General features: G+C 31.8%; 1 protein-coding gene across 3 annotated transcripts in view; it reads right to left on the reverse strand.

Moving 5' to 3' along the window:
• Positions 1-289: 289 nt before the first annotated feature.
• LOC139511875 (3-hydroxyisobutyrate dehydrogenase, mitochondrial-like) overlaps positions 290-12474 on the reverse strand; it is a 32044-nt gene continuing 19859 nt past the window's right edge. For all 3 annotated transcript variants that reach the window (XM_071299010.1, XM_071299011.1, XM_071299009.1), the window contains exons 3-9: positions 12119-12269; positions 7642-7762; positions 7171-7292; positions 6018-6151; positions 4452-4528; positions 3065-3221; positions 290-2362 (exon numbers count right to left, since the gene is read on the reverse strand). In XM_071299010.1, the coding sequence (XP_071155111.1) occupies positions 2201-2362; positions 3065-3221; positions 4452-4528; positions 6018-6151; positions 7171-7292; positions 7642-7762; positions 12119-12269 (924 nt within the window). In that variant the 3' untranslated portion in view covers positions 290-2200. The remainder of the gene's footprint in view (positions 2363-3064; positions 3222-4451; positions 4529-6017; positions 6152-7170; positions 7293-7641; positions 7763-12118; positions 12270-12474) is intronic.

Genomic DNA, 12474 nt, shown 5'->3' on the forward strand with positions numbered 1-12474 from the left:
GTGTCAAAAGTCAAATTTTGTTTTAAAATAAGAAAGATCATATCATAAGGAACATGTGTACTAAGTTTCAAGTTGATTGGACTTCAGCTTCATCAAAAATTACCTTGACCAAAAACTTTAACCTGAAACTCACACTTTTAATTTCTATGTTCAGTGGACCATGAAACTTTAACCTGAAGTTGGACGAACGGACGGACAGACGGACGGACGAACGAAAGGACGCACAGACCAGAAAACATAATGCCCCTCTACTATCGTAGGTGGGGCATAAAAATATTGAAATTCATAATATAAAAATACTTCTTTAATGGTAAGTGTAAAATCAATAAAAGTCAAACCCAAAAAATATAAAGATGACACCAAAATGTATAACAGTAAAATGTGAACAGATGTACTGTGTATGGTAAACATCATACATTATGCACTGTTTGTTGTTTGTCATTGTAAACATCATCCATCGGTTAAAAATGCCCTATTAAAATAAGGTTCAAATTTGTCCTAATTACAAACTTTCTTCACGGTCTTTTTTTAACATAGAATTAAAGTCATGATGAGCACCACTAAAAACCTCAGACTGAAAACTATTATCAACATAAACATATCTTTAAATAAAAAAAATGTTATGTTTTTGATTATCATATAGTATTATCACACCAATTTTGTGTAATAAAATTATTTTTTCAAAAAAATCATATTCTTTTGTTCAATGTTCCAAAAATGTGTATCAAATAAACACAGACAGAATGTTTTACTTGTTCTTTAGACTGTCATGTCCAAAAATTTAGTATAGACAAACACTTTTGAATTTCAGAAGTGACTTGTTCTTTATGCTTTCAATGCACAATAAAGAATCCTAGGGAGAAAAATTCACACTTTTTACATGAAGTAGTGAACCCAAAAACTTTCAAGCTATGCTGTACAAATGCCATCAAATAAAAAGTTTCAATAACAGTAGAAAAATTGAGTATATCACTTCAACTATCCAACAATATGCAAAAATGTCATGTCTTATATGACATAATCAATTACCATTGTGTATAATTATATATTATCAATTTCCAGCCATTTAAGTTTCATGGTCAATTTCATCAAAACAAATATTAACTACGCATACTGTGAGCAAAGCTGACAAAAGGATACCCCCTTCCCCTGCACAATGATTTAGATTGAAAACACTTAAAGAGGTGCAAAATAGCATTTTATGGAGAACATTGTGAGTAAGTTCAATAAATTGTAATAAGGGGTTTGGGAAGAGTTGTAGATACTAAATGAGTATCCCCCCCCCCTTCATGTAAATAGGAGATGCAGAAAAAATCCATTATGAACAAAACAGATACAAAAGATGGACAGACTCCAACACTTCATGCTGTCAATCTTAAAAGCAGGATTACAAAAAAATCTCATTTCATTCTTGTATAATATTTAGTATCTAAATCACCCATTATTTACAGTCTTATTACTTTTATATGTATAAGGATAAAAATGAATTCTTATAAACAAATATTTCGTGCTAGTCTACACAATTGTTTCTTATACTTAACTTCACAGAAGTTTTCAAATAATCATACATAAACCTTCATTCTCTCTTTATATATTTCCATTTTACTTATACCATAAATGCATTCAAACTAAATTGGTACAAAATAGAGGAATGTCTACAATATACAAGATCACAAAAATGCTGGATAAAAAAGAGGAAAAATCATTTTATTAAATTTAGTTGATTGCAAATATATCAAAAAGGCAAAAATATCATCTAATGATTACAAAAGTTCTTGTTTGGTCAGATTTTAAATATAGCTAAAAACACTCATCATTTACAATTTTTTTGTGGTTTAATTTACAAAATGTCACTATCACAGCAGTTATGTTGTTTGGTCAACAGGATGATTGATAAAAAAAATCATTTTTTGTTATTTAAAAATGAAAATTCATCCAAATTTTCAAATAAATCTCATGAAGTAACCAATATCTCAAACTTGCCACTTAGCGGAAATTAATGAACCTATTTTTCTAATACCATACATTTTATAAATAAGTTTTCTTTTAAGGAATTCAAAAGCATCCTGACTGTAATCATAGCCATTTTTTTCTTGATCAATTTTTCATTTTTTACTGTAAATCTCTTCTAGAACACTGTTCAAAATTCTGTACAAATAAAGAAAAAAAAGCTAGAAAATATGATTGTCCTTATATCACATTATGATTTGTCTTCTTGGTCTTGTAAAAACTGGTAAGCTGATGAGAAATCCTTTCCAGCATAGCCACTACTTGTCATGATTCTATAAATCTGGTGGGCCAGACTTCCCATGGGTATGGCGGACTTAGTCACTGTAGCTGCATTATTGGCAAGACCCAAATCCTATTAAAAATAAACATAAATAAGTCAAAACATCAACTGTTGCATAAAATACAATTCTTCTTATAAAACACTATTTACTCGAATCCTGAATCAAGAATAAAATCATGGACATGCTGGATGCAAAGAAGAATATTCTCCTTTCAACTCTTTTTATATACATGTTAAAAATACTGTCAATTCATAATCATTTGTGTAGTAATGTACCAATTTCAGTGCCTTTAATGGGAATGAGTGAACCGCAAATTCAAACATTAATAATAGAGTACAACTTTTCAAAAGTACAAAATCAAATTTCCAGGGAAATACAAATTTGCCTCCACCCTTGAAAAAAATAAAATAAATACACAGTACTTGTACTGTACTTTTGTTTTAATGATTTTAAGCCTAAATTGTCCACGAAGAGAAACTGTTATTGTGAAGCAAACTTGCAACAATTGTATAAAATGAAATTATATATAGTGATCAAAGACCTGTTGAAGTGTTTGTGAGGAAGGGTAAATTTCTGGTGCAAAACTCACGGTATTCATAGTTTAAAGAATAAAACAATATTCAAGTCAACAACACCGCTAAATCATTGCAAAGTCCATAACACTCTATGCAAAACATGAAGACAGTATTGAAACAACTACTTATTGGTAATTTAGGTTGCTGTTGTCTTTAATGTCATTTGAAGCATATAAAATGCAAGAATATTATACTGACCTTGGTCATGAGAGCTGTTCCAAATCCTCCCTCGTAATTATTACTTGACGGTACACCATCTAATACTCCTGGACAAGGATTATATACTTCACTTGACCAACATCTACCAGAGCTTGTATTTAAAATCTTCGCTAATAATTTTGGCTCCAGGCCTAATCTGAAATATTGTAAAAAAAATTGTACTGTAAGTGAACTAACAAAAGGATAATTTCTTCAATGCAATACTTTGAGTTAGTTGAAGTTGCTAAACAGAGTTCTCAAAAAACGGTGGTCAGAAGGACTTTACCACCAAAATTTTCAAAGGACTGACACAATTATGGTAGTTTGTAATAGAAATAGTGGTGAGGACCAGCAGTTTTTCATCAGCCAGGGACCACCAGGGAAAAAACATTTCGAAATACTCTGGGTAAACATGTTTGATTGGATTTTATTTCTATGTACATGTATATGCACATCATCTGGCCTTTTAAAAGATTTTGCACTGACAATGCACATGAAAAGATGGAGAGGCATAATGATTCCTGTATTCCCATACAACACTTTGTTGACCAGGATTTTTTATTATTAATATTACAAAAATGTGTGTCAATATGATAACGTTGTCAAACTGGCCTAATCACATTTCAATGTTCAGTGAAGTGCCAAATATATTTTTAACAATAGAATCATATTCAAAACAGTGTGGCTGTGGCCATTGATTGACAACCTTAATTATCCCATTGACTGGGACAGATTAGGTGAACGTTTGTCTGTAACAACCACTGCTCACTACTTACTTATTATAGAATTTAAACTGTGGGGTAACCAAAGGTGTACTACTTTTCAAGTTGATGCGACCTTAAATTTAAGATAAACTATTCTAAAACAAACTTAATCTTGATATTGATCAAGCAAATGGTGGATACGGGTCGGAAAACATAATACCCCCTACTATTGCAGGGTACAAACATTGTCAAATTTTTATAAACTATTCATGTATTCATAATACAAATTCAGGCTTTGAAAAATAATGTAACTATACCCCGGTAATTAACAATAATCTAATTATGAATTAAATAATAAAGATTATCGCTATTTTACGAAATTTTTCCTTTGATCTTGCCGACTGGCAATTCCCTTTCTCAGCAGAGTCGAGTTATATGAAAAGGGAGTCGAGTGATATGAAAATTATAGCTAGAAACTAAGGGAGCATGTCGCGTTGCTAATGAAATTGACATGAAATTGACAACGTCAGCTTGGGTAAAATAGCGATATACAGATTATCATTGGTCATCTCAACTCGATTTCTTTTCTCGCTTTCACCGTCCCTGCTCAAGCTAGAAAATTAATCTTGTTGAGATGATCAACGATAATCTATAATTATAACTATAAAATTGATATGACTTACTTTTTACCTAGGTTCATTGCTTCAGAAGTTCCTATCATTGATATTCCTAATAACATATTGTTACAAATTTTTGCTGCCTGAAAAGGACAAAAAATATACTTAAAATCTTTAATTTTAACTATAATAAGTAACTTAAAATAGAAATGTAGTGTTAAATGTGCCCAAAATAAATTTGTTGCAAAAATAACTTAAAATGTGATACATTAAAAAATGTACACGTCAAATATAATAATCTTGTGTCTATCATTTAACAAAATTCTTGGAAATAGAAATATACATTCTACTTATGTGGTCTGTCGTGAGATGTCTACAATTATATATATATTTCATTCATTAAAAATAAGTAGAATTTAGATTCTCACCATGCAAGCTTTCAAGAGTGTATGTTAAAACCTATACTTTTAAACTACTGACAGGAAATTAATTGAAATCACTGAGCAAACAGAAGTTGAGTTTGCTTCTCCCATATCTATCTTTTAAGTGTAAGTGAACAAATAAAACAACAATGGGGCTGTTACAAAAAATGAGACCAATAAGTTTACTGTGGATTCGTTTTTTTTCATGGGTACCAATTTTCATGGTTTGAGGAAAATTTGCATATGCGTGGATATTTAATTTCGTGGTTTTGCAAAAGTCTGCACACATTCCTTTAGGAAATTTGTAATTCGTTGAATATTTGAATTCGTGGTTCTCCTGTACTCACGAAATCCACGAAAATTAGTATCCAACGAATATTAATGAATTCACAGTACTACATAATGGATAGCTAGCTACCAGTCTATCATTTAAAACTACAAGTTCATTGCACTGGCCGAGCCTTATCTGAATTTCACAACAATGGGCAAAGGGAGATAAATCAAATTCCAATTTGCTTAAATCACAAATTGTAATAAAAAAGAAATACACAAATAAACATGTATCTCTTTCAGAACTTGGAATGTCCTTTCCTTTTATTTTTAATTTAACTGCATTATCAGATCATTATAGTATGCCAATGCCAAGTTCAACTACTTTTGAAAAAAATTAGAAGTTAAATATTAAACAGAAATCTGTTAAAACACTTATAAAACCATTCTTGTTTAATTTCTTTTATGAAAATGCAGGAATCATTTTACAGCTTATAAATTACATAAAATTCTGCACAAGTAGAGTTTTTTTTAAAGTAACTTTCCAAGTCTTGTTACATAATTTTGACTAAGAGAGGACAATTGAAAGGAAATGAATACTTTGAGTCCCAGAAAAATAAACTTTTGTGCAGCTGCAAAAGAGAGGTGGAAACTACAAAAGTGATATTCAAATTGTACCTTAATTACAGTAGGTCCACACAACTCAATTCTGATATGATCTGATATGCAAATCATAATTATACACCTATGTTTGAAAAATCTGATAAATATCATCAGGCATAAGAAAATTTTTAATTTCAGGACAGAATGAAAGGCACTGCATACAGTATATGCCCTAGCCAATCAAACACAGGTGCATAAAATCCTACATTGTGCACAAGAATACATTTTTGTAAGAAAATGCACGGAAGATGAGTTAAATTAAGAATTTATTTTATACCTGTCCTGTTCCTACAGGTCCACAGTGTACTACATTCCTCCCCATAACAGACAAATATTTTTGCGCCATTTCAAAACTTCTCGGAGCTCCACCCACCATGAAGGTCAAGGCTGCATCCCTAGCTGCATTTACACCTGTAAAAAATGTAACACATGTTTTAAATACTAAAATGAGAATGGAAATGTCAAAGAGACAACAATCCAACCAAAGAGTAGATCTATAACAACCAAAGACCACCAATGGGTCTTCAAAACAGCGATTAAATCCAGCACTCGGAAGGTGGGCTCAGCTTTGACAATGCATTGGAAAAACTAAATGTGTCGGAACATATTTTGGTTTGACAGGAATATTCTCTAATATAGTATCACATACTGTGGAATCAATTTCATCTCACCTCCTGTACACTTCAAGGAATATGATTGGTTAAAAGTGAACATGTGACCCTCTGTATATTTACTATTGGGTAGTGCACATGTTTTATTTTAATATATGGTTAGTATTGGTGTTGCATCACCCTAAAAAACAAAGCTGTCAGAGATAAAAAAAAAATCTGAAACTTTCGCCTGGAAACATATGAAGATATTCATGTTAAATAGTTGAAAATAAATGCTGAAAACATACAAACAAGTTGATATTTTGGCATTCCTTTTAAACTTGATCACTTTGTTAGCGAAAATGGATAGAAAGGGCTGAACGCGAATCAACATATCCACTAAAATAAGTTGGTTTACAGTATTCAATTTGTTAGTTTTGACCTTTCTATATTTGAAAAGAGTGGTAATCAATTTTTTTCTCATTTGCTTTCTTTTGTTTGTTGAAATATTTCATTCAAATTTTAATTCTATCCAATTTTTTTTAAAGGAAATTTGTAAAAGACGGTGGTGGTAAATGGTAAAGGGTTATTTTCATGCAACATGTTTTGCCATTTTATTTCACATGCAGCCTTGAAAAGGGTCGTTATTCATCGTGTTTCATGAAATCGGTAAAAATATCAGCGTGCAAGAAATTTTTAATTGTTTATTCAATTCTTTATTTCGCGATCTTTCGTGCAGATACACCCATTTACGCTCCTAGTAAAAGCATGTTGCATGTAACTATCTAAGTTTGACATGCAATCTTCCATCATTGATTTATGGTTAACATGGTTACAAACCTCCAGAAACAGGTGCGTCAACGTATGATGAATCTTTTTCTGATGCTATAGCTGCCATTTCTTGGGATGCTGCAGGGTCTATGGTACTACTGTCAACTAATAAACTGTTTTCTTGTATAGCACTGTAAAATATCAAAATAATTATTGATAATGTTTTGAAAAAGAATACAACAAGAATTCACCTCTTAATTTGTAATCTCAGTTGCAAACGAGTTCAGATTTTCATTTTGACTTTAAAACTCAATACATAAGTCATGATTATTTTGGTTGTTTATAAAAAAATTAAATGACTGTTTTACAGTTTCTTGTGACAATAGACAGGTGGCAGCTGAGAAGAGTTAAATTATATAGAGAAAACATTTGGGAAGGTCTGAAACAGTTGTTATGGGGAGGTGATCTCTGAAATACATTGACTGTTTAAGCAGAATTAAATGTACTACTGTTGCCCAGCTCTTGCCTTTTGAAACATACCTAAATATACCAGTACCTCGACTGGTGTAGACCTCTTGTACATGTTGTGTGGCTGGTAACATGGTAATTATATGTTTACATTGTGCTGCCACATCAGCTGGTGAGTTTACTGTTTGTACACCTACAATAAATCATTAATCCTTTAGAAAACTTCAAACAGTAAAAGTTTGAGTAAATTTCCTTAAACTACAATAAAACAAAAGTCAATTAGTCCCCTGAAACTGTAAACAGTAAACGTGTCTTGACACAAAGGCATTACACAGATAAAAAAAAGTATAATGTATATATTCTCATAATAACTCTCAGAACAGTACTTTGTGTCTTAAGAGTTTTTGTTAGTTGTTTATGAGTCAGGCCCATTATCAGGTTGAATCTATATTCTGACAGCCGGACATGGGGTCACTTGTTTCTGATAAAATATACTTTATAGACAAGAATCATTTTATGAATGTATGTTGTTTTTCACAGAGAGAAGACTTTGTGCCTGTTCACTTAATCATAATTAGTTCATGATTGAAGTAGAATGAAATTCAAAACAGTGTGGCTGTGGCCATTGATTGACACATTAAATTCATCCATTGACTGGGACAATTTACGTGAACGTTTGTCTGTAACGACCACTGTTCACGACGTACCTACGATAGACATTTAAACTGTGGGGTCACCAATGGTTTCTTAACGCCTTTAATTATAAAATAATTCGAAAAATTAATCAGGAATAACCTTTATGTTTTGATTTATATAATTGGTATAAATCAAAACATCGTGTTATTTCTGATTAATTTTTCGAATTACTTTATTAAGGTGTTGAGAACCTTTGGTGACCCAATAGTTTAAGTGTCTTTAAAAAGTACATAGTGAGCAGTGGTCGTTACATACAAACGTTCACCTAAATTGTCCCAGCCAATGGATGAATTTAATGTGTCAATCAATAGCCACAGCCACACTGTTTTGAATTTCATTCTAAGATTAATTTTGAACTATCCAATGTCAGAATTTAATTTTTCTTTTTTTTTTCTTTTGCAGAAAGTTAGCTCCATGATCCATCACCCTTTAAAACATAACCCTACTATCATGCACATAATAACATCATACTCCATTGCTTAAAATAAATTAATGGTGTTTGAGCTTAAATCATAAGTGCCATTTTAAAGAATGATTAGGTGTGTTTTACAATCACCATTTAGTGTTTTATAACTAAATTGTTTATGAAGTCATGGAGGTACATGTATTAAACTTTTTCAAAGTTGTCTTCTTTGTCTCTTAAATCAACCAGATGCTCCGCAGGGTGCAGCTTTATCATATGACCCCAGAGGTCAACTCTGAACAGTTGGGGCAAGTATATGGACACAACATTCAAGCTGGATACAGCTCTAAATTTGGATTGTGATTAAATAGTTGACACAGCATAGGTTTAACCAGAAAAACCCTTGTTTTCCCCTTTTTGCTAAATGATTTCATCCATAACCCTCCATAACCATTGTCGTATGGAAACTTGTGGTATAATTTAAGAGAGATTTATACGCTTAAACACAAGTTATTGACTGGAAACTACAACCAGATGCTCCGCAGGGCGTAGCTTTATACGACCGCAGAGGTTGAACCCTGAACGGTTAGGGCAAGTATGGACACAACATTCAAGCTGGATTCAGCTCTAAATTTGGATTGTGATTAAATAGTTGACACAGCATAGGTTTCTGACACAGAATGAATGTGTTCTAATGAACTTAAAATTTTTGTTTCTCTTAGAGCAATTCACTATGCTGTTGAATATTAATCCTCTCAAAAAAATGTTTGAAGAAATTTTCTTTTTTATTTATGAAATTTCAAATGAGAAAAATTGAACCCAATTTTGAACCCAATTTTTTTAATCACATCCCCCTTTCCCTTATTCCAAAACTAATCTCAATTAAAATTTCTAATGGAGTTTGCAACAATAACTACTCATTTAAATACATCATAAAATATTAAGATGTAAAAAAACTGCTTGTTATCACTGAATGGTAAAGATTATTTTAATTTATCAGTTGGTAGTAAAAAGTGAATATACATTGTATATTGTATATAACAAAGATTTAAGTTGATTCTGGACAAAGAAAGATAACTCCAATTAAAAAAAAATCTTGCTATTGCACAATATTTTGCAATTAGATATTTCTTGCTTACTATTCTGGACAAAGAAAGATAACTCTAATTAATTTTTTTTTTGATATTTCACAATATTGTGCAATTAGATATTTCTTGCCATTGCGCAATACTGTGCAATTGAAAAGACTTGCTATTGCACAATACTTAATATAATAATTTTAGATCCTGATTTGGACCAACTTGAAAACTGGGCCCATAATAAAAAATCTAAGTACATTTTTGAATTCAGCATATCAAAGAACTTCAAGATTTCAATTTTTGTTAAAATCAGACTAAGTTTAATTTTGGACCCTTTGGACTTTAGTGTAGACCAATTTGAAAACAGGACCAAAAATGAAGAATCTACATACACAGTTAGATTTGGTATATCAAAGAACCCCATTTATTCAATTTTTGATGAAATCAAACAAAGTTTAATTTTGGACCCCGATTTGGACCAACTTGAAAACTGGGCCAATAATCAAGAATCTAAGTACATTTTTAGATTCAGCATATCAAAGAACCTAACTGATTCATTTTTTGTCAAAATCAAACTAAGTTTAATTTTGGACCCTTTGGACCTTAATGTAGACCAATTTGAAAACGGGACCAAAAGTTAAGAATCTACATACACAGTCATGACAGTTAGATTCAGCATATCAAAGAACCCCAATTATTCAATTTTGATGAAATCAAACAAAAGTTTAATTTTGGACCCTTTGGGCCCCTTATTATGTTGGGACCAAAACTCCCAAAATCAAACCCAACCTTTCTTTTATGGTCATAAACCTTGTGTTTAAATTTCATAGATTTCTATTTACTTATACTAACGTTATGGTGCGAAAACCAAGAAAAATGCTCATTTGGGTCCCTTTTTGGCCCCTAATTCCTAAACTGTTGGGACCTAAACTCCCAAAATCAATACCAACCTTCCTTTTGTAGTCATTAACATTGTGTTTAAATTTCATTGATTTCTATTTACTTAAACTAATGTTATTGTGCGAAAACCAAGAATAATGCTTATTTGGGCCCTTTTTTGGCCCCTAATTCCTAAACTGTTGAGACCAAAACTCCCAAAATCAATCCCAACCGTTCTTTTGTGGTCATAAACCTTGTGTCAAAATTTCATAGATTTCTATTAACTTAAACTAAAGTTATAGTGCGAAAACCAAGAAAATGCTTATTTGGGCCCTTTTTGGCCCCTAATTCCTAAAATGTTGGGACCAAAACTCCCAAAACCAATACCAACCTTCCTTTTGTGGTCATAAACCTTGTGTTAAAATTTCATAGATTTCCATTCACTTTTACTAAAGTTAGAGTGCGAAAACTAAAAGTATTCGGACGCCGGACGACGACGACGCCGACGACGACGCCAACGTGATAGCAATATACGACGAAAATTTTTTCAAAATTTGCGGTCGTATAAAAATGCTTATTTTGGGCTCCTTTTTTTGGCCCTCAACTTATAAAAAAAACCCAGGCTTTCCTTTGTAGTAAGAAACCTTGTAGTATAATTTCATAGAGATCCATACACTTAAAAACCAGTTATTGTCTGTAAACTAGAAAAAATGCTTCTTTTTGGCCAATTTTTTGGTCCCTTATTCCTACATGTTTGGGGAAAGTAACCCCAAACTGAATCCCAGCCTTCCCTTTGTTATATGGAACCTTGTGGCACAATGTCAGAGAAATCCATACTGTTATACACAAGTTATTGTCTGTAAACTAGAAAAATGCTTGTTTTTAGCCCTCAATTCCTAGACGGTTTGCCCCATAACCCTTAAAATAATTCCCAACCTTCTACTTGTGATATTAAACATTGTAGTACAATTTCAGTGCAATTGAAATACTTATACACAACTTATTGTCCTGAAACTAGACAAATGCTTGTTTTGGGCCCCTAATTCCTAAACCTTTGGGACCATAACCCCCAAAATAAATCCCAACCTTCCTTTTGTGGTTATAAACATTGTGTTAAAATTTTATTGATTTCTATTTACTTATACTAAAGCTATTATCCGGAAACCATCTGTCTTCAGACGACGCTGACGTGATACCAATATACGACCAAATTTTTTTTAAATTTTTGCGGTAATATATTCAAATCTCTCAAAAAATGAAATGAGAACATTTTTGACAATTATTTTTTTTGATATGATTGAGAAATCTGAGATATGAAGTAAATGTAAGGTTTACTCTGAAACTAAACATGTATGTCAAAGATCAGTTCTTATATTGCTGTTCATCATTTAGACATTATACTGTGAAATATCACTTGATTGGTAAACATCTTTGAAGAATGCAGAATCTACAATATGATTTTTTTAGCATTGTATTGTGAATACCCACTTACAATTTTCACAGCCCTCCATATTTTCAATTGTTTTCATTGCATTTTTAGACACATCAAAAACAACTAATTTGTGTCCTTTCTTCACCAAATTCCTGGCCATATGATTTCCCATATTACCCAGACCAATAAATCCTAATGTCTCTAGGCTTGACTGAAAATAAAAGGCAATATTAGTCATTCACATCAACCTTTTACAAATTAATACCATTCTTAGGCAATCTAACGAACCTACATGTATACATGTATGTGTCCATTGTATGTTAAAAGTATTCAGATGTTGTTTGCCACATGTAGTGTTAAGTTGCTGTTTTACTGATGTATAAAAGCCCCAACCAGACCCCCATTCTGGCCTATCT

This window comes from Mytilus edulis, chromosome 2, assembly GCF_963676685.1.
Source record: "Mytilus edulis chromosome 2, xbMytEdul2.2, whole genome shotgun sequence".
NCBI classification, from domain to species: domain Eukaryota; kingdom Metazoa; phylum Mollusca; class Bivalvia; order Mytilida; family Mytilidae; genus Mytilus; species Mytilus edulis.